Consider the following 21,961-nt stretch of genomic DNA (forward strand, 5'->3'; position numbering starts at 1 on the left):
AGGCCGGGCGAAGGCCGGGTTGTTTGTCGAGCGCGGCTCAGCTCCGGCTGCCAGCGGAACAGCTGTTCTTGGGCAACGTCCCGCCAAGCGACTCGGAGCTGGGGTACTGTGTGCAGAGCGCTCGCTGACCCCTGCCCCCTCCCCCCCTGTAACCACTGCTTCTGCTGGGCTCAGGTCCCCTGTGGCGCTGCCCCCGCCCCCAAGCAGGGCGCGCTGGGCTGGGGCCCGATCCTGGCTGGTGGGAGACGGGTGTGGGGCAATGCCAGGTGGTGCCCCCTAGCCATGGGGATGGGCTCCAGCAGGGTCGTCTGCACCCCTCCAGGGCCAGCTGTAGGGAGGGGGTGGGGTACCAGACTGGATGGGCCTGTGGGGCTAATCTGGGGGGGCAGGGAGGAGGGTGGGTTTCCCCAAGGCTGGAGGGTGGGATGGATGGGTGGACAGACAGACGGATGGGAGGTGGCAAAGGAGGAGGTTGTGGGGTGGATGGGTGTGTGGTGGGGACGGATGGACAGATGGACGGACGGATGCGGACGGGATGGATGGGGGGTGGGCGGCTGGAGGGATGTATACGTGGCCGGCCGGGTGGCGGGGTACATCTGAGGATGGATGGATGGACGGACAGAGACAGACATCTAACCCTCTCTCTGGGGCTCCCAGGGGTTTTGCTGTCCCCACCACTCTCCGCTCCTGCCAGGTGAGGGGCTGTGGGGCGGTGATGGGGGGGGGTCGTCCCCTGGCTGAGTGTCCAGATGGAGATGCCGTCCTGCTGCATCCAGTCCCTGTCCACAGCCTCACCCCCGGCCCAGGTCTACCCCACCGACACTGCCCCCCACCCAGGCTGCCCCACCCATGCTGCTGCTGGGGCTGGGGGGCTGAGAGGGCAGCCCCAAGAGTGGGGCAGGATGTGGCCCCTCCCAGAGCTCAGGACGATCCATCGAGTCACTCCCTGGAGTTCGCTCCCCGATGGCCCCGCCAGCCCTGGCCCAGGATCCCTGGCCAGCCCCCCAGTTCCCGCCATGCCCAGCTTCTCTCCAGACAGCCCTGCCCTTCACCCAGAGCCGGCCCGCCACGGACCCCCACACAGCGAGGGCGACGCTGCCCCAGGCTCTCATACCCCTCACTGCAGAGCAGGGCAGACGCTTTCCCCACCAGGGGCAGGTGCGGGGCCCCCGGACGGCGGCTGGAGGCTGCCGTCGCCCCCCCGGCCTGACTGCGCGGGACACGGGGATGGGGGTTTCCTTTGGAAACGTGCAACAACATTTTACAGCAGCTGATCCAGAGACCCCAGAGCCACCCCAGCCTGCAAGGGTAGACGGTGGGAGCAGGGACTGCTGCTCTGAATCAGCCCCACGGGCCTATCTCCCCTGGCATCCTGCCTCCTCCCTGCCCCCTCAGATCAGCCCCACAGGCCCATCTCCCCCCACACCCCACCTCCCTGTCACGGTCTTCAAGTGGCCCGGTGCAGGCGCAGTGGCAGGGAGGGGAGGGGGAGGCGGGGGCCAGCTGAGGGGCTGGCGTCGGTGCGGGTTGCCCTGGGGAAGCATCGCCCCCACTCCTTGATGGTGGAGAGGTTCTGGATGTAGGACAACGAGTTGCAGGTCTTCGGCTTCACGCACGCCTGCAGCACCATGACGCCCTTGGCGTCTCCTAGGCAGAGGTGAGGGGGTTGGTACCAGGGAGAGAACCCAGGAGTCCTGGCCCCCAGCGCCCTGCTCTAACCCCCTCCCCACTGATCCTGCTCCCCGCTATCTGGGCCATAACCCAGCCCAGCCCTGCTTAGCGGGGGGTGTCGGGGGGCATGGCTGGGCTCTCACTCCATGGGGAGCATGGGGCATCCTGGGGCCCCAGAGCCGCTGGCCGGTCCCCAGTAGCCTCACTCTCCATCCCAGCTTGCCAAGGGAGCCAGAGTGTCAGCATCCCGTCGCTAAGAGGATGGGGTTGCCAAGCAACTGTGTCTCACCCTTCTTAAAGGGCCAGAGGCCTGCAGTGGGTGGCATCCCCCAGATGCCCCATTCTTTGAGTGATTCCCACCCACATTGCCCCACTGGGGTCCAGTGGGTGGGGGGGGAACAGCTACAGGGAAAAAATAGGAGTGAGAGTCTGGGTTGGAGACAACTCAGGGATGTTTCACGCAGCACTGAGATGCAGCCAGCTCTGGGGTGGGGCAACTGGGGTCCCGCTGCACATAACGATGCACAGGGACGACTCACCCAGCATGGAGATGCAGCCACCACTGGGGCAGGGCAGCTGCTGTGCAGTGATGTGGGAAGGGAAAGGGGGCGCTTTATCCCATCGAGGTGGGACCGGTGAATGTGGGGCGGATTTATGACAGCAGAAGAGAAGGAGGAAGCTGGTGGGGTGGGGCTGTGTCTGGCTGGGGTGCAGTGCCCAGGAGGGGCCAGGCAGAGGTTTACTGGAGACCAAGGTTTGTTCCTCAGCCCTGAGGCTGGGTGGGACCATCCCTCCCCTCACCCCTGGATCGTGCAAGGAAAGTGCAGAGCCGGTGGGGCCTGCAGTGCCCTGCGGGACTGTCCCTTGCACAGGGGAGGCACGGGCAAGCAAGCCAGGGCTACAACCCCGGAGTCCTGGCTCCCAGCCCCCACACCCCTTGCTTTAACCACTGGGTTGGCCCAATCCTGTTTTCATGAAATACGTGAAAGAACAGAGCCACAAACACCGCCCCCCCCCCCCCCGCCACCCGCTTCCTACCAAGAGGCCCTTCAGTCTGACACATTGTAACGTTAATCAAAAGCTAAAACCTCAACTGACTCGAATTGTTCCACCCTTCGAAATGTTCTCGTCAGCCTTTCTAAAATAGCCATTGACTGCAGAATCCTTCAAGTCTGTCTGTACTTTGTACCATTCTAGTTGGTTTCAGATTGTTTGTAAAACCATCCGCTGACGGTTTTATCTGTTCATTTTACCCACTTTCAATATATTTGGAAAAAAGCCTATTTTACGTGTCAGAAGCCCCACCGTGAAATGTAACTACATACACCGACCGAATTGTGAAAGACACTGGCAAAAATGAAATAATGTTGGCGTTAAACAAAAATCATATGTGAATTCTTCAGCTAGGAGTCAGCACGGAGTGACTGGAGTGTGGGTGGGTGTAGACAGGGAGAGTGACTGAACAATCGGTCTGAGTAAGGGATGTTGAAACAGATGAAGAAAACACCGGCCTTAGCTCAAACGTTTGAGGGAGGAAGAAAGGAGCGAAGATAATAACTTTTACCACTCAACTGGCCGAAGAGGAGCCCACCCTGACGACTTTGGAGTCAGCCCACTTCAAAGGACAAAATCTGATCAGGCTTGCAACAATGTGGGTGATTAAGGATCACACCAAATGCAGATGCAGCAGGACAGAGCAAAAACCCATAGACTGACATGGGGTCTTTTCCCTATAAAATGGGACAGAAAAATGAAGGCTGGAGGTTCGGGTCTACATCACCAACCAGCCAGGAGTACCGGTGCGCATCGGCAGAACCTTGCACCTCATCCTCGTGCTACGGTCACCTGGCCAGTGACTGCCATTAGCACCAAGAGGCTGGTAACAATAACATCTGTGAGACCCCTGTGTCTGTCTGTCTGTCTGCCTGTCTGTGTGTGTGAGTGTGAATGAAAGTACCAAGTCAAACGTGTGTCCGCGCAGTCTATTTTACTAACAAGAATCTCTGTCATTGTAGCATTGATACGGTGTTGATGCTGTTTTCCTAGTGTTTACATTGTTGACGCTATTTCACCAAGTGAAGCACAATATCGATGTTGTCACAGGGTTGATACTTTTTTTATTGATGCTATTCACCAAATTTCTGTATTCACAAGATACGTGGCTTGTTGCCTGATCCCCTGAAACAGATCCTGTGACATTTGTTATTTGAATAACAACTAGACACCACTCCCGTCCGAGAACCGGGGATAGAACCCAGGAGTCCCGGCTCCCCTGCTCTAACTACTAGCCCCCACTCCCCTCCCTGAGCCGGGGTACAGCCCGGGCATCCCTCACCGACGCTGGAAGCTGTAGGTTTCCTCCCTAAGGCACTGGGTGAGAGCCAGGTATGCTGGGCACTCGAGGCCGTTGTGCAGAGGCCCGGGGAGGGGGCAGATGCAGCTGGGGGCTCACAGCTTCCCTGCCAGCCAGCCAGCCAGCCCTCTGCCCTGGGGCCCGATGGCTGCTGGCGCCCCCTGGAGGGGTAAGGCCCAGTGCCCCATTCCCGGCCCGGCCCTGGGACCAGTGGCCCCCTGGCTGCCAAGGGCTGCAGTGACCTGCGGCGTGACCCGTCCCCCCAGCCGGTTGCAGAGGCTGGTGCTGCGGAAGCGGTCGTAGGCGTAGCTGGGGAGGTTGGCTGGGGTTAGCCGACACCGAGGTGCCCGAGATGGGCTCTTTGGTGCTGTAGCCGCCATGCACCACAGTTACCGTCCAGCTGCCTGGAAATCGAAGCGGGGTCGTGAAGAGAGCAGCAGAAAGGATCTCCCAGGTGGGTCCCAGGGCCGGAGACCCCCCCCCCCCGGTGGGGGCCGAATTCCACCCACGCTTGGGACAATCATCACGTCTGAGGCCGGCTGGGCTGAGCTCCACGAGCTGTCCCCACTGCAGCCTGAACCGCGGTTTGAACTAGCCCGCTGCCTCTTTCCGCCCACACCCCAATCGCACTAGCCCAGGACCCCACGGGGGGCGGGATCAGGGGTCGAGTCGAGCCCCAGCCCGCTGCAGTGTAGACACAGGAGCCGCAAACCGGGGGGCGGGGGCTCAACCCTTCCTAACGCGGGTTACAAATGAGTGCAGACAGAACTCCATGTGACACAGGCCTGCCCGAGATTGAGGCCTGTCCAAAGCAGTGCGGACCTATGTGAAAAACATCCCAGCTGGGCTGAAAACTTGTCAGTGCCGGAGAATCCAGCCCGGCCCTTGGGAAACGACCCCCGCTGTCAAAAAGGGACGCCTGAACCCCACTCTCAATCTGTCGAGCTGCAGCTCCCAGCCCGCCGCTCGGGTGAGACCGGGAGAGCTCATTATTAAAAGTTTGTTCCCCTGGTAGGTGTGCCGGAGTCCCCCAGGAACCGGGCTCGGGAACTACTCGGGGCGCAGCCAGTCCAGACTCCAGTGCTCGGAGACTGCCCCCCGGCCCCCCCGGTCTCCCCACACCCACACAGCCGCTCCTGAATCTGGCCTCCCAGCGTTCAGCTCCCCCCCCCCGCCTGAACTCCCCGTCAGTCCCCCTGGAGGGGACCCTGGGCAGCTCCTCCACACCCCAAAGGGCCGTGCACCTGCCTGGCAGGCAGAGGCGATTCTCAGCAGCGCGGCAGTCAGACGGGTTATGAGTTCTCAGGATCCCGGCGTGGAGAGACGCTGGTGGCAGATCGATTAGAAGTTACAGCAGCGACCAGCTGGGGAGCCCCAGAACCCCACGCTGGGGCCCTGCTCCCGAGCCCCGTTACAGGGGACTGGCCCTTCCAGCCGCCCCCCAGAGCCGTCCCCTGGCCCCTCCCCAGTCCTTCATCTCCTGCCCGGGCAAGGCGTCTACCCCGCCTTGTCTCCGCCTGCCACAACCTGTTACAAGCTGTCTTGGCTGGTTGACCCAGGAGGGCAGAGGGCTCTGCCCATGGTCTGCGGACATGTGGCTGGAGAAGGCCCATCCGCCCTCTAGTGGCCGCTGCAAAGATCACACACCCGGGTCCCATCACCAAAATACACGAGTAACAAATGGGGAAACTGAGGCGTGCACACAGCCCTCAGAGAAAACCCCAAGAATATCTCCACTTCGTCGCAGTAGGTGCTGATAGACGGGGATCAGGTCACCCCGAACTGTCTCGTCATGAAGCTAAATCGCTGGAGCTCCTGGCGTCTCTCACTCAAAGGCAGGTTTTCCTCCAGTCCTGCACTGCGGTAACCGTAGTCCTGGTTTTGGCACCACCAAAGGCAGAGCTGCAGAGCACCGTGTGGCTTAAAGGGGGAAGCAGGATTGTGTCCTAATCACGAGATACTCTGGTGTAAATGGGGAGTACATCTGGTTGGATTTGGGAGGGCGGCGGTGGAGATCGGGAGCGGCTCCAGCATAAATCAGGAGTGGCTCTGTGGTAAACTGGGAGTAGCACCATTATACCGTGAGGGTAAGTCGAGTGTAAATTGTGAGTAAGTGCTGTGGAAATGGGGAGTAAAATCAATGTCAGTCAGGGTAATTGAGATCTGGAAACCAGGAGTAACTCAGGAGTCACTCCAGTTTGAAAGCAGAGTAACTCCACTGTAAATCTGGAGCAATTCTGACGTGAGTTGGAAGTACCTCTTCTGTAAAAACAGAGTGAGTGTAGTGAATTAGGAGTAATGCCAGGGTAAAATTGAAAGTAAATCCACTGAGCAATAAGGGATAATAAGTGTAATGCAGGACTCTCTCTGGTTTAAATTGGGCATAATGATGGAGTAAATCAGGAATAAAACCAGTACAAGTCAAGATTATTCCTTTGTAAATAGCAAGTAACTCTGGAGTAAATGCAGAGTAATTCCAATGTAAATGGAGAGTAGCCCTGGTATAAATGAGGATCAGCTCCCGTGAAGATTGAGAGTAACTCTTGTGTAAACTGGGAGTGAGTCAATTGCAAATCAGGAGTAACCTGAGAGTAACACAATTGCAAATCAGGAGTAACTCCAGTGTAAATTGAGAGTAACTCTGGAGTAAACTAGTAGTAATGCCAATGGGGCATAATCCCAGTGTACATGGGGAGTAATTCTGTAGCAGTTAAAGGATCAGACGTTCCCTGCCCCCAGGGGCTCTGCCACGTTCCCTCCCCCAGTGCCGGGCCCACCCTACTCTGGCTCAGCAGCTCCCCGGATGTCTGGTTCCAGAAGGGTTCGGGGAGAAGCCCTGGGGTCCCGTGCTGATGCCCTCCATGCAGGTGCGGTGCTCCAGCCAGCAGGGCGCGGTGGGGTGGGTGACGCGGGTGAAGGAGCCGTCGTTGATTTCCCTGTGGCTGCAGCAGGAGAGCCAGGGCGGGTGGGTGAGGGGGTCGTGGAGGGAGTCGTTTAGTTCCTGTGGAGCAGGTGGGGGTCACCAGGCTCCTGGGATCCTGCTGGGCTTGGGGGCAAGGGCCTGTCATGACACAGGGGTCGGTAGCAGGGCCCCCCGATGCCCCCCGACTCTGGGGGCGGGGTTGTGTCATTGTGTGACAGAGGGACGTGCTCCGCCGCCACCCCCCACTGTCATTGGGCGGACGACACCCCAGCTTTGGCCTCCTGCCAATCATTAGATGAAATTACACCTCCCTCCCAGCGCCAGGAGAACCCAGGGGTCCTGGCTCCCAGCCCTCATCGCTTTTGGGCTCTATTGTGCCCTCCAGTACCTTATCTGAGGCGCGTTGACACCAGAGCTGGGGCAGGCCCAGCTCCCCCGCCCTGCGCCTGCCGCGGGCCACGGTGGGCGTGTGGGGTCCGGAGGGAGGCTCGGCTGGGTGAGGGTGTCTCTGATGGGGGATCCCGGAGCCCCGCTCTGCGGTCACAGCCCGAGTGTGAGCAGTAGGGCAGGGTGAGGGGACTGACCGGGTGTGGCTGCTTCCTCCTGCTCCCACTCTTCCTCTGCCCCCCGTCCCCCCGGGCCTGGCTTCTGGTGCCCAGCCAGGCTGGGCTGAACCTGCTCTCTCTGCAGCATGTGGGGCATCATCCCCCATGGGCCTGGCCAGACAGGGATTCCTCACCTGGTGCTGAAATGCAGCCACCTCTGGGGTGGGCACAGGGGCTGTTTATACAGGGACCCCGTGCCCGGTGCTGAGACGTGGCCCCTCTGGGGCAGGGCAGCTGTGTATCAGCTGAAGGGGGGGGGGAGGTCTGGTGAGAAGCCGGAAGAGGGTCAGAATGGAATCCCGGACGCCTGGGTTCCATTTTTCGTTCTGATCCACATTGAAAGGGCCCTGCCTTTTTTCTCACCATATTAACAAATGGGAGGAGGGGGGACCCTGATTACCTCCCTTCCCCCAGACTGTGGTGGGCTGGGGTGGGGGTGGTTCCATCAGCGCCAGAGAGGGGCTGGCGTAGCCCCTCCGATGGGGCACCTGAAGGGGCAGGAGCTGGGGCAGGAGGGTTTAGGGTGCCCCTAGTGGTGGATCTAAACAGAACCGGGCTGGGGTTACAGAACCACATGACACGTCCCGGGCCAGCGGCCCCATTCGTCGGTACCAGGATTCCTGCCCCGAAAGATGCAAGGATTTGTGGGTAAGAGACTTTATTAAGGCCAGAGAGGCTGGGGAGAGCGCAGGGCAGGGGCCCACAAAGGGTTAATGGGACCGAAACCCGCAGCAGCGATGCAGGGAAATGGGGCGCCTCACATGGAGCCGACCCCCCACCACTGGGAGCCCTCCCTTTAAATGTGGGGAACCTGAAGCATGCAGGGGGGTGGGGGAAGGGACTTGCTCATAGCTACGAAGAGCTGGGGAGAGAACCCAGGAGTCCTGGCTCCCAGCCCCCCTCACAGCCCCAGGCGGGCTATCGCCAGCATCACCAGCAGGGGGCAGAAGCGTAGGGGTGCCTGGGAGCCGTGGGCCCAGGGCTTCTTGTGGTCGGGGCGGACGGTGTGCTTGGGGTGGCCGTTTTTCCCGCCAGGCTCGGTGGGGCGCGGGCGGGGCCGGGCGCTGGGACGTGTGCCCCCCTTGTGGCCGGGCCGGGTCGGGTCGGTATCGTCGATGTAGTCGTGGCTGGGGTCGGGCGGCTCCGTGCTGTGGTCGTCGTAGGCGGTGCGGGTCAGGCCGGGAGCCGCCGTGCCGTTGACGGGGCGGGGGTGTTTGTGGTCCTTCCAGGCCCTGCCGGCCAGGGTGCTGCTGAGGGGCTCATAGCCGGGACCCGTGCGGCTGCGGGATTTCTCGAGGAAGGGGGGGGACTGGGCCAGGTCCCCCAGCCCGTTGCAGTAGCTGCCGGAGCAGCAGGCACCGGCCAGGCTGAGCTGTGCGGGGCCGAAGTGACGGCTGGGCGGCGCGGCGCAGGACGGGGCCTGGCACTGCCAGACGAAGATGGGCACCACGAGCTTCCCTGGGGGCGCAAGGGGGACGTGTGAGTGAGGGACGCCGACCTTCCCAGGGTGCAACAGGGCAACCATTGCCAGCTATGGGAGAGGGGCATCGTGTGGACCCTCCCAGGGTGCAACGGGGCAGCCATTGAGAGGTCCACGGCAAAGGGGTGGTTGTCATGGTAACCTTCCCAGAGTGCAGTGGGGCAGCCGTTGGGCCCCATGGGAGAGGAGCATCATGCCAACTTTCCCAGGGTGCAATGGGGTGACCATTGGGTGCCGTGGGAGAAGGGCATCATGGTGACCTTCCCAGAATGCAATGGGGCAGCCGTTGGGTATCATGGGAGAGGAGCATCATGCCAGCCTTCCCAGGGTGCAATGGGGGAAGCCACTGAGAGGTCCACAGCAAAGGGTCGGTTGTCTTGGCAACCTCCTAGAGTGCAATGGGGCAGCCAATGGGGCAGGAGCAGGGTCCCATGGGGAGACAGAGGCAGTGCCTTGATGCAGGCCATGCCCCAGCCCGTGGGGCCGGCTGGGTCACTGGGGGGGGGGGGGAGCAGTGCACCCCCGGGACAGCTGGGGCAGCCAGCGTTGGCAGGGTACAAAGCCCAGCGTCACCCCACAGCTCCCCACCCACCTGCTACGAGGGTGCCGTTGCCATGGTAGCAGCGGGCGTCGGCCCCGTCGCATGTCACCTGCTCCAGAGTGTGGGGCTGGGGGTCCAGGCTCAGGCCGGCGTAGCACTGGGTGGAGCCGCTGGGTGCTGGAGCTGCAACGAGACATGGATCAGAACTGGCGCCCCCTGGAGGGGAAAGTCCCCGGGCCGAATTCCCTGCCCCCCTGGAGCCAGCCGGGCTGGATGGGAGCTGGCGCCCCTAGAAAGGGAAGGCCCCGGGCCCCGTTCCTGTTACCTGGGCCCTGGCTAGGGCTCTCCGGACCCGTCTCCTTGGCGTTGCACAGGTCAGAGTGGCAGTAGCGGACGTGGACCCGGACACGAAGGAACCCGTTGGGTGGAGCCTGGGGTTTGGTCCCTCCCTTGGGGTGCCCATCACTGCACCCCCTGTGGATCAGAGTCAGCGACGTGCTCCCTGGGGAGAAAGAGCCATGCCAAGGGCAGGTGAAGAGAGTGGCAGGGAGTTCCACAGACCCTCACCTTGCAGGGGCCCATCTCTGGAGACCTCCTGGGATCAGCCCCACAGGCCCATCTAGCCCGGTATCCTGCCTCCTCCCTGCCCCCTGGATCACCCCCTGGGCCCATCTAGCCTGGTATCCTGCCCCCTCCCTGCCCCATGGGCCCATCTAGCCTGGTATCTGGCCTCCCTGCCCTGCGGGGATGTTACCTGCGCTGAGAGTGACGAATGCCTCCATGCAGGCGCTCTGGGGTGGGGTGCAGGCCTCGGTGTTGTTGGGGGTGACGATGCCGTAGAGGAGTTTGCCCCCCTGGTCATGGTGCAGGATGGAGTCGTAGCTGTGACAGTGCAGGGAGCTGGCCTCTGTGGGGAGACACAGACACGGGAGGAGTGGGGGGGGGGGGGGTGAAGGTGTGTGTGTGTGTGTGTGTGTGTGTGTGTGTCTGCTGCCCTCTGCTGGAAGAGAGGAGCCGTGCTTTGTTTTGTGTGTTTCTGTGTGTGCACGTTATGTTGTGTTGGTCCCTCTGTGTGTGTGTTAGTGGTTGGTGTGGTGAGCGAGGCGAGCTGTGTTGTGTAGCTAGAATTCGTCACGTGTACTCACAACCGAGGCGTTGCCCTAGCCAGAGAAACAAGAACACCACAGGCTGTGCCCACCGGCCCCTAGGCAGGGTGAGTCCCGGCTCCCAGCCCCCCCTCACCCCTTCGCGCCCCTCCCCTCCCAGGCCCAGGGATAGAACCCAGGAGTCCTGGTGCACAGCCCCTCCCCGACCCCACGCCCCTCCCAGCACCAGGATAGAACCCAGGAGTCCTGGCTCCCAGCCCCCCACTAGCCACTAGAACCCACTCCCCTCCCAGAGCTGTGGAGAGAACCCAGGCGTCCTGGTGCACAGCCCCTCCCCAACCCCACACCCCTCCCAGCGCCAGGATAGAACCTGGGAGCACAGCCCCCCTGCTCTAACCACTAGACCCCACGCCCCTCACAGAGAACCCAGGACTCCTGCCCGTTGGTACCTGGGATCAGCAGAACCGTTGCCAGGATTCCCAGCAGTGCAGCCACCGGCGCCCCGTGCCCCATCCCAGGGTCCCCCATACCCCAGAGAGCCCAGCTGCTGGAGCCGTACCGATCCCCTGGGATCCGTGCAGCTGTGTCCGAGGGCGGAGGGGGGGCAGCCTCTAATTTATAGGCCCCCCCCCTTCCCACCGCACGGCTCAGAGGGATTGCAGCATGGCGCTGCTTCCGCACTATGGTGCAAGGAGCCCGTTGGGCAACCCGGGCCACAGTGGCCCTGGCTGGAGATGGGGGGGACCCAGGCACAGGATGTGGGGTGCCCCAGAGACAGCCCCCATGCCCAATTTCCTCCCTGTTCTCCACCCTAGTCCCCGTCCCTCATGCTGGGAGGGGGGGTTGGGGGTTCAGCTGGTTATCTGGCCTGGGGGGGGACAGGGGTTCCCGTCTCTCAGCATCTGGGTGGGCAACAGGCCGGGGAATCCAGGCCTGAGGGCAGGGAGGGGTGGGGGTGAGACATACACGGGAATCCCACACACACACACACACACACACACAGATGCACACACACAATCAAGCATGCACACACATGCACAATCACACACCAGCGGCGGGCAAAGTCAGGGGAAATTCAGAACAGAACAAAGCCGCCGTCGACATTTCCCGGGTAAAACACCTGGGGTTTGTGCTGCCCGCTTTGAAACACGCCGGGAGCTGCGCACGGGCCGGGGGTGCGGGGAATCCTGCCGGGGCCGGGGCACGGCGCAAGCCAGCGTTGAATTGAGCAACCAATGGCGGGCCCGGTTCTGGGGCCCACAATTCAAGCAGGCTGGTGATAAATGGCAGAGCAAAGCTCCGCGCTGGCTCCCACAGGGACAGTTTTGGGGCAGGTCTCTGGCTCGGGCGAGCCAGGAGGCGGGACGAGGGGCTCACGGTGTTTCTGTCCGGCCTGTGAAAGCTATGAAAAAATATGACAGGCCCAAACACCCAGGAGAGGTGGGTCTTGCACTGATGGCTGGGCCGTGGGACGCCTGGGTTCTCGCCCCAGCTCCACTGCTGACACCCAGGGGACCTAGAACCTGTCGCCACCCTGCTCTGGGGCTCTGTCTTCCCATCTGTGAAATGGGGAGAAAGATCCTTGAGGGGTGTAAGGCCTTCACCGCAGGGATTGACTCTGGCTGTGTCTGGGCCGCTCCGGGCACAACAGGGACTTGATCTCAGCCGGGGCAGGGACTGTCTCCTCCGTGTCCAGGCAGTGCCCGGCACCAGGGGGGCCCCGATCTCGGTCACAAGATCCCCGTGGCGTCTGGCACAAGTCAACCCCGATTTTGGTCCAGTGCTGCCATCACATGAAGATGAAATACTGCTACACTGAGCCGCACAACAGGCGCGACACAAAACTACAGCAACACACAGACACACACACACGCTGCCCTCCCGTTTATTGTTTATTGCTAGACTGGTGATGCTGGGTCACTTGCGCGTTGCTTCACTGCACCTTTCCCAACGATGGCTGATGCAAGCGGGGAGCCGGAATCACCTCGCCCCAGGGGTGTCTCAACAGCCCCTGTGTCTTGGTAAAGCCCTGGAGAACCGAGCGGCCACCCCCGGACACAAACAAAGAACCTCCGCACAGCTCTGAGATTGACGCCACCCAGCCCAGGAATCCCTCGCCTGGCACTGAGACGCAGCTGCCTCTGGGTGGGGCGTGAGGACTGGTTTTATAGGGACCCCTCATCCAGCACTGGGATGCAGCCATCTCTGGGGTGGAGCACAGGGGGGCTGATTATACAGGGACCCCTCATCCGGTGCTGAGATGCAGCCACCTCTGGGGGGACACGGCTGCCTCTGGGGTGGGGCGCAGGGACTGGTTATACAGGGACCCGTCACCTGGCTACCCTCTCCGATAGTGCCCATTAGAGAGGTTCCCAGAGCAGAAGATGACGGGAGGGTGTAACTCACCCTGCTCTGCGGCCCGGGAGAAGCAGGAAACCTGGGTCATCTGGATGAAAAGGAGGTTGGAGAAATCACCTTGGGCAGGACAAGAGGGGCCGCCCGTCTGTCTCTGTCTCCCCCCTCCATGAATTTCAGCTGCATCAGCAACACTACACGCCAATTCCACCCCCCGCCCTGGTTATGCTGCTCTCAGGGATCCTCCCCTCACGCTGCACAGCCCATACCCTAGATCATCCTTCCCCAACACTCCCTCCCGAGCCAGGGAGAGAACCCGGGACTCCTGATTCCAGCCCCCCCAGCTCTAACCACTAGCTCCCACTTCCCACCCACAGGCCGGGTCCCCTTCTGGGATCAGCAGGGTCAGGCTATATCAGAAACGTCAGGCCTGCCTGGTGCCCCAGGCCCCTATGGCTGAGAACAGGGGGGCTGGGAGCCGGGACTCCTGGGTTCTCTCCCCAGCTCTGGGATGGGAGTGAGGCCTAGGGGGTAGGCCTGAATTTGTGGACAGGGTGGGTCATGGCTGGGACACACACACACTCAGAGCAGGTCTCACTTTCTCCAGTGGGGGGTGGCAGGGACGGACAGACAAATTCAGGACAGACACACTCACACCCAGCATAACTACACACTCGGCAGAGAAACAGACACTGTACCAAACTGACAACCTGCCCCCCCATCTACAGAGCTACACACACACACATGCCTAAATGCACACCCACACCCCCTAAGCCTCAACCTCTTGCAGATGCACAACCACATGCACACACACACATGGATTTTCAGGAGGGAGATCATCACACACAACACACACGATCACACCTGCCCTGCTGAATACATACACACAGAACAAACAGAACTCACAAATGCACACACCCACAACGATACACACAAAATCCACTCAGAGAAAAACACCATGAATTCCAACACACAATGCCTCCTGCACAACCCGCCCCCACTCACAACCTCTAACAAACACACTCATGCTACCACACAATCAAAGCCACAAACACACTCGTAACACAACACACATGCAATATAACACAAACACAGCCACAATCAAACACACAGATTCACAATATAATGCACACAATACAACACAATCAAACTGCCACACACACACTCACACAACACACACACACTCACACAACACATAAACACTATGACAATCAAACACACACTCTCACAATATAACGCAAACACTCACAATATACAAAAACTCCCTCACAACACAGTCAAATGCACAGCACCACAAACGTGCAATACAACGCAGCCGCAGCGTGTCATGTGGTGCGTGAGGTTTTGTGTGTGTGTTTGCTTGCGCTGTGGTGGCTGGGGGGGGGGGGAAGTGTCACACAAACACCCGCAACCCCCAGTCACACCCACGGCCCCAGAGCCGGCGTCTTCGCCCTTCCCCAGGGTTGATGTCAGCAGAAACCGAGGGGAATCCAGGTGCCTTATGGTGCTACCCCCACTCTGTACTCCAGGACCCTCCCTGCCCCCCACTCCCACCGCCCAGCCCCCCTCAGCCCCCCAATTCTCTGAGCCACACAGGCCCTGCAGGCAGCCCAGCAGGGAGGGAATTACAACACAATCACGTTTATTAACGAAATAACAACCATAAATAATAATAATAACAACAACGAAACACGGCAGGGCCTGTCAGCTGCCAGCAGCTGGGTGGGGACCCCCCCGGGGGGACCCCAGCGAGAGTTGAGTCGGACAGGCCAGGGCACCACGGGAAAATAAATTAGAGACCTTCAAGTCCACGGAGCTATGCCAGGGCTTCAGGGCAAGAGGGTCAGGAGGGAAGTCGTGAGGTGGGGAAAACACCAGCACTGGCCTCCCAGCCCCTGATCTAACCAGTAGACTCTCCTCCCAGGGCCGGGGATAGAACCCAGCTGTCTTGGCTCCCATCCCCCACCCGCTCTAACCACTAGACCCTGCTTCCCTCCCAGAGTCAGGGATAGAACCCAGGAATCCGGGCTCCCAGCCCCGCCCCCTTGCTCTGCCTCCCCACGGGGGGTTAGGAGCTGTTGGGCAGCAGAACGAGCGCAGCCAGGAGGGCGGCGCCGTAGAGCAGGGCTGGCTGGGCCGCGAGCCGATGGCCGGCCCGACTCCTCCTGGCTGGGGGCAGGGAGCCGTCCTGGATCCAGCTGTTGCAGAAGTTGCCGCGGCAGCAGCGGGCCTGGATCCCGGCCAGGCGCTTGTAGACGGAGGTGTAGGGGGCGTCGCACCAAGCCGGGGAGGCGCAGCCCTTCAGCACCGCGCCCGGCCCCGCCAGCTCTGGGGGGATAGCAGGAGTGAGACACAGCCCGGGGCCAGCCCCTTGCTGAGCCCCCGGCCCCAGAGCCCCCCGCTGAGCCCCCACCCTGCCCTGCCCTGCCCCCTTGGGCACAGTGCCCCCGCCGAACCCCCGCCCCACCCCCTCACAGCATGGCACCCACTGCCGTGACCCCCACCCCGTGCCCAGTGCCTCCCGCCGAACCCCCGCCCTGCCCCCTGTGGCACGGCGCCCCCCTTGCGGCTACTCACCGTGGCTCCCCACAGCCTCCATGCAGTGGGTCATGGGCCCCTGGCACTGCAGTGGGGTGATGTTTTCTGGGGCACAGCCGTGGCTGGAGTTCCCTTCACAGGCATAGCAGGTGACCCCGTTCAGGGGCAGGCGGGATTCTTGGTAATCTGAGGGGAAACCAGCATGGATCACCTGGCAGCCCCAAAACCCAGCCCACAGCCCCGACCCACAGCCCCCTGCCAGCCCAGCCCCGGGCTCCCCCCAGCTCTGCCGGTGCCCCTCACTCCCGACCGGCAGCCCCCCGGCTTACCTCGGGTGTCGTTGTTACACAGGCTGGAGTTACAGCACTGCAGCAGGTAGAAGCTGTCCTGGTTGTGGAAGCCCAGGGGCTCCTGGCACCCCGAGATCTGCCCGCAGCCTTTCATGCGCTGCTCGTCCTGGGGAAACTCTGGGGAGAGAGCGCGCAGGGATGACACGGGGCCTGTCGCCTTTAAGGGGGCACCGGCCCCCATCCAGCTCCAGGGGCCGGCTGACTCGGTGGTGTCCAGCAAAGTGGCTGGGGCCTGAGCCCCTTTTGTGGGGGGTGGAGGGAGCCTGGGGGCGGGTCGCTGCTCACCTTCAGGCATGGAGATGGCGGTGATGTCCATGCACTGGTCCCGGGGGTTCAGGCACCGCAGCACGGGGGGGCTGGAGCAGGAGTGGTCGGAGGACAAGCAGGAGAGGCACTCCAGGTGGGTGTGGGGGGGACGGAGGCCCGGGCTGTGGGGGGAGAGAGAAGGGGTGAGCAGGGGGCAAAGGCACCCGGGAGGGCAATGACCCCGCATGACCCCCTCTGGTTCTACGGACTGACCCTGGGGCGCCCCCTGGTTGCAGAGGTCGGTAGCGCAGTGCTCCTCCGCCAGCAGCACCACCTGCTCGTGGGAGTAGAAGGCGAGGGAGTTGTTGGGTTTCCCCGCCACGTCGCAGCCCTTCTGGATCCGCTCCGAGGTGCCGGAGCCTGGCAGGGGAAAGGAGAGAGTCAGCGCCACCGGCAGGGCTGGGGGAGGGGGGGAGCCCGGGGCAGGGCTGGCCGGGGCTGCGGGCCGGGAGTGGGGGGCACGGGCTGGCACTCACCGGCGAGCGTGGTGAGGGAAGTCGTGCGACACCGGTCCTGCTGCTCCCCGCACTGCTCCGTGTCCCGGCAGCTCCTGTCCCCGTCACACGAGTAGCAGCGCAGGGCAGCCGCTGGGCGGAGAGACGCAGGGGGTAAGAACAGAACCCAGGCGTCCGGGCTCCCAGCCCCCCTGCTCCAACCACTAGACCCCGCGCCCCCCAGCTGGAGCGAGAACCCAGGCGTCCGGGCTCCCGGCCCCGCTCTAACCCCTAGACACTGCGCCCCCCCTCAGCTGGAGAGAGAACCCAGGCGTCCGGGGCTCCCAGCCCTCCGCCCCCCGCTCTAACCACGAGACCCCGCGACCCCCCCAGCTGGAGAGAGAACTCAGGCGTCTGGGCTCCCGGCCCCGCTCTCACCACGAGACACCGCGCCCCCCTCCCCCACCTGGAGAGAGAACCCAGGCGTCCGGGATCCCAGCCCCCCTGCTCTAACCACTAGACCCCGCGCCCCCCCCCCCAGCTGTAGCGAGAACCCAGGCGTCCGGGCTCCCGGCCCCCCTGCTCTAACCACTAGACCCCCCCCCGCTGGAGAGAGAACCCAGGCGTCCAGGCTCCCGGCCCCGCTCTCACCACGAGACACCGCGCCCCCCCTCTCCCACCTGGAGAGAGAACCCAGGCGTCCGGGCTCCCAGCCCCCCCTGCTCTAACCACTAGACCCCGCGCCCCCCCCCCCCCGCTGTAGCGAGAACCCAGGCGTCCGGGCTCCCGGCCCCCCTGCTCTAACCCCTAGACCCCCCCCGCTGGAGAGAGAACCCAGGCGTCCGGGCTCCCGGCCCCGCTCTCACCACGAGACACCGCGCCCGCCCTCTCCCCCCCGGAGAGAGAACCCAGGCGTCCGGGCTCCCAGCCCCCCTGCTCTAACCACTAGACCCCGCGCCCCCCCCCCCCCGCTGTAGCGAGAACCCAGGCGTCCGGGCTCCCGGCCCCGCTCTCACCACGAGACACCGCGCCCCCCCTCCCCTCCCCCTGCTCCAACCACGAGACCCCGCGCCCCCCCTCCCCCAGCTGGAGAGAGAACCCAGGCGTCCGGGCTCCCGCTCCCAGCCCCGCCCGCTTCTCCCTGGCCTGGAGCCGGTTCCCCGCCCGCTACCTTGGCTCAGCAGCGCCGCCAGCAGGACGCAGCCGCACAGCGACTCCATGGCCCGGCCTCGACCCTGCGACGCTGACCCGGCCGCTCCGGGCTGCTCTGTCTGCGCGCCCGGCGCCGGGGCTGCCTTAAGAGCCTCTCCCCCGCCGCCCCCCCGCCCGGGTCACTCCCCGCCCCCCCAGCCGGGACACTCCCCCCGCGGCGGCTGAGCCAGGCTGGGGACATCCGCTGGGGGAGCCGGGGGGTCCCGCTGGGGCGTGTTAGGGGGAGGTGGGTTGGAGCACGGGGCTGGGGGATAAACAGGAGGGGGTGCTGGGGGGCGGGGTGCTGGGGGGCCCCTGGAGGGGGGGGGCTGGTTGGGGAGTCACCTTGGGAGGCTCTTGGGGGGGTGGTTAGAGCATTGGCAGGAAGTGGGTCCCGGTGGGATCAATAGTTGGGGGGCCCTGGGGTGGGGGGGCTGGGGGTTACCCTGAGGGGTGTTTCCATCCAGAGGGATTTGGGGGCAGGGGGCTCCTGGGGGGTGGCAGGCTATAGGGCTATGGGGGTGGCAGGGTGGGCTAGATGGCCCTGAGTGGGGTGATGACCCTGCGCCATGTCACCCCCTTGTGGCCAATGCCGGCGGAGGATAAAAGCTCTACTACTGCTGCTTGCTGGGGAGCTGAAGGGTCTGGGCTTTCTAGCCCGGCTCCCTCCCCGGGGGCCAGGGTGCAGTGGGAAGAGGGGCCCCCAACACACCCCACAGACCTGTATGGGGCACCGAGTCCTGGGGCGATGCCCTGTTACAGCACCACAGTCCGAGTGGTTGGGTGTGGGGGGTGGGAGCCAGGACTCCTGGGTTCTCTGTCTGGTTCGGGGGGGGGGAGGGGGAATGTTCTCTGGCCTGCGTTAGAGCAGCTCAGGCAGTGGTGTAGCAAGGGGAGGGGCAGGCCCCAGGGGCTGCGCTTGGGGGTGCTGGGCTGGGGGACACTGGGCTGGGGGGGTGCCGGGCTGTGTGGGGGCGCCGGGCGGCCCTGCACGACGTGCAGGAGGCGGGGAGCCAGGAGACTCTGAGCGACCCCCGTGTGTGGTGAAGGGCCGGCTTGGCCCCTGCCCCAGATAGGGGGGGAGGGAAAGGGAGGGGGGGAGGCTGCCCTGTCCCAGCCAGCGCCAGGCTGCAGCAGGAGATGTGGGCACCACGTTCCGGGTAAGTGCGGGGGGCGGGGGGGCAGCAGAGTCAAGCCAGGATTTGCACCCCCCCCCAAGCCTCACGACCCCCTCCCCGTAGATACAGACCCTCTCTCCCTAGGGCAGCTGGGGAGGAGGGGGGGGCTGGTGCCGGGACCCTTCCTGCCCCTCGCTGGGTGGGGGGGAGGTGACATCTGGGGGGGCGCAAATGAAGGCTTGGACCCCCCAGCGTTGGAGACCCTCCCTACGCCACTGAGGTCAGGCCAGATGGTTACAAGGGTCCCTCTGGCCTTGGCATTGGTGAGCTCTGTGTGTGTGTGTGAGTGTGTGTTTGTGAGTGTGTGTGCGTGTTTGTGTGTGAGTGTGCGCGTGCGCGCGTGTGTGACACATGTTTGTGTTCACAGAATTCCCCCAGTAGCTTGCGAAATGGAAGTAATTTCAGCAGGACTTTTATGGAAGAAATTCAGGGCCAGACACCCCCGGCCCCCGCAGCTGGAGCAAGCGAGAGATCGCTCACACCCACACGCGGGGCCAGAGACACACACCGAGTTCTCGCTCTCTCTGTCGCACACACACACATTTGTTTTACGAAGAAAAATGCCAGGCGGCCTTCAGCAGAACCGGGAGTGGAAATTGGGCAACAATACCTCAAACCACTTCCCCTTCCTGAGCTGGACAAACTCCTCCCCACCCCAACCCCCAGCCCCACAAGGACACGGTTAGGGGGCTGCTGTTTGCTTGTCGCTTGCCCAATGTGGGTTTAATGACCAGCGAGGATGGACTTTAACCCCCGGCCCAGCTGTCCCATGATCCCCGTCCGGCTCGCTGGGGACTGGCCTGGTGGCCGGAGGAAAGTGCATGGGGAGCTGCCCCCCAGCAGAGCCAAAGGCTGATGAGTCTTTAACCTTGAGGGGTTTTCTCCGCTGTGTTGCTCAGGCCTTTGAGTTCAATGGGGGGGGGGGGGGGTTGGCGCTTCGGTGACACCCATGGGCGAGACGGGTGAGGGTGGGGGCCAGGTGCCAGGGTGAGGGGCACCATAGACAGAGCAGGGCCTGAAAACAGTGAGAGGGACGTGACTTGGGATGGTTGAACCCCAGCATAGATCCCCAATGGGATTGGGGCCCCTATCGTGCCGGACACTGCACAGCCCTCCCCCGCCCCGACTGAGCTCAGGGCCCCTCCACCATGCCGGGCACTGCAGGGACACAGGAAGGCTCATTCTCTCCCTTGTACAGATGGGGAAACTGAGGCATGGAGCAAGACTGCATTTTGCTCTTGGTTGCAGGGGGAGGTATGGAAGAGCTGGGAAAAGAACCCAGGTGTCCTGCAGCCCAGTCTGACGTCCTGCCCCCCCCCCACCTGGCCACACAGGCCCCCCCCCCCGGGGCAGCAGGACCAGGATTGGTGAAGTACTGAAGCAAACGGGAACTTAGACACCCCTCCCCCCCCCGCAGCGAACCGTCCTGTCCCATTTCCACCCCCCAGGTCTAGGGCACACGGGATGTGCGTCCCCACGAAGCGGCAGTGATAGGAAAGCAGAAGGAAGCGCCGAGCACGGGGTAAAGTAACCTCCTAATGCGTCTAGTCTGCGAGTGGTTTGAGCGGGGGGGCGGGGAGCCGGGACGCCTGGGTTCTGTCCCCAGCTCTGGGGGGGGATGGGGGTCTAGTGGGCTAGATCGGGGGGGGGGGGGGCTGGGAGCCAGGACGCCTGGGTTCTGTCCCCAGCTCTGGGGAGTGAGGGGAGGGGGGTCTAGTGGCTCAAAGCAGGGAGGGCTGGGAGCCAGGACGCCTGGGTTCCCCCCCCCCCCCCAGGGCTGACGTCTCACCCGCAAAAGAGGCCCCTCCCCTCCCCGAAACCCAGCTCAGCCCTGCGTCACCGGGAATTCCTGAGGTGACCTCTGCCCCACGCCATGTATTACACACAGGCCGCCCCACCCGGGGGACCCAGGTGAGGTGCCAAGGATGGGGGGCAGCCTCCTTATTTCGGCCCCCCTGGGGCTCCTCCCCTGTCCCCCGGCATCTCCCCTTCTGGGCCCCCCAATCTCTGCCTCTCCCTGCCAGTGCCAGCCCCCTCCCTGCTGCCTGGGACCCCCAGGTGTCCTCTCCCCACATGCTCTGTGCCTGCTGCCCCCCCCCACACACCCAGGAAGCCGCTACAGCCCTCTGCCCCCCCACCCCGGGCAGCCCCTGCAGTGCGCCAGCTGGCATCACCCCCCGCCTTGTGGGGTGAGCAGACGGGCACAGGTGCTGAGCCACAGCCGTGCCCCATACGGAGCAGGGGGACGGCGGGAGGGGGGGGTCCTCCCTGCCTCTCCCAGGAATCCCAGGAATTCTCCTGGCACGGCCCAGCCCCAGCGACTCACATCCCGGCTCCACGTGCCAGCTGCAGGGACTGAGTGGATCAGAGCAGGGGGCGGGGCTGGGAGCCAGGGCTGGGAGCTCAGGAGTGGGTAGAGCCTAGGAGCCAGGATGGGTTCTATCCCTGGCTCTGGCTAGTGGGTCTAGGAGCCAGGATGCCTGGGTTCTACCCCTGGCTCTGGGAGGGGAGTGAGGTCTAGTGGGTAGAGCAGGGAGGGGCCTAGGAGCCAGGACGCCTGGGTTCACTTTACAGCCCCCCCCACTCCTGCCTTTCTGGTAACCCTTCAGCAATCGTGCTCCGCCAGGCTGCTAGTGTACCCAGCTCTTGCCAATGAGATTCAGGGAGAGCTGACGCAATCTGCTGGTGCAAAAGGGGGGGGACTCCAGGGCCTCCTGGGCTGGGAACCCCCTAAACCACCTTCCCATCCCCTGAAACTCAGCCAGGGCCACTAATCCCCTAGCAGCTGCCGTGATGGCCCAAACCTGCCACGACCCAGGCGCCTGCTAGTGGCAGAGTCCAGGAGTGCAGGGGACTCGCCCTGGGGCCGGGCGCCCCACGCTGGCAGGGTTAGTGGACCTGGGGGGGGTGCACGATGGAGACCCCAGGGC

The 21,961-nt window shown here is 63.3% G+C and overlaps 1 protein-coding gene across 1 annotated transcript; it reads right to left on the bottom strand.

Annotated features, from left to right (window-relative positions):
• Window positions 1–14,701: 14,701 nt before the first annotated feature.
• Window positions 14,702–17,926, bottom strand: PLAUR (plasminogen activator, urokinase receptor). The gene is made up of 7 exons (XM_067545874.1): window positions 17,834–17,926; window positions 16,705–16,815; window positions 16,438–16,588; window positions 16,208–16,350; window positions 15,902–16,039; window positions 15,612–15,758; window positions 14,702–15,362 (listed from the first exon to the last, which is right to left on the bottom strand). Exons 1-7 carry the CDS (start codon window positions 17,880–17,882, stop codon window positions 15,103–15,105), a joined length of 999 nt encoding a protein of 332 aa, XP_067401975.1. The 5' UTR covers window positions 17,883–17,926; the 3' UTR covers window positions 14,702–15,102.
• Window positions 17,927–21,961: the final 4,035 nt, after the last annotated feature.

This window comes from Emydura macquarii, unplaced genomic scaffold (assembly GCF_026122565.2).
Source record: "Emydura macquarii macquarii isolate MOO-44397 ecotype Brisbane River unplaced genomic scaffold, CSIRO-AGI_Emac_v2 contig_1113, whole genome shotgun sequence".
NCBI classification, from domain to species: domain Eukaryota; kingdom Metazoa; phylum Chordata; order Testudines; family Chelidae; genus Emydura; species Emydura macquarii.

Bases quoted from the DNA above. Each gene is read 5' to 3' on its own strand.
- PLAUR (XM_067545874.1), bottom strand. From the start codon at position 17,882: ATGGAGTCGCTGTGCGGCTGCGTCCTGCTGGCGGCGCTGCTGAGCCAA. The intron at 16,589-16,704 runs GTGAGTGCCAGC...TTCCCCTGCCAG, and splicing joins TTCCCTCACCACGCTCGCCG to GCTCCGGCACCTCGGAGCGG. The intron at 15,363-15,611 runs GTGAGTAGCCGC...CTATCCCCCCAG, and splicing joins GGAGGCTGTGGGGAGCCACG to AGCTGGCGGGGCCGGGCGCG.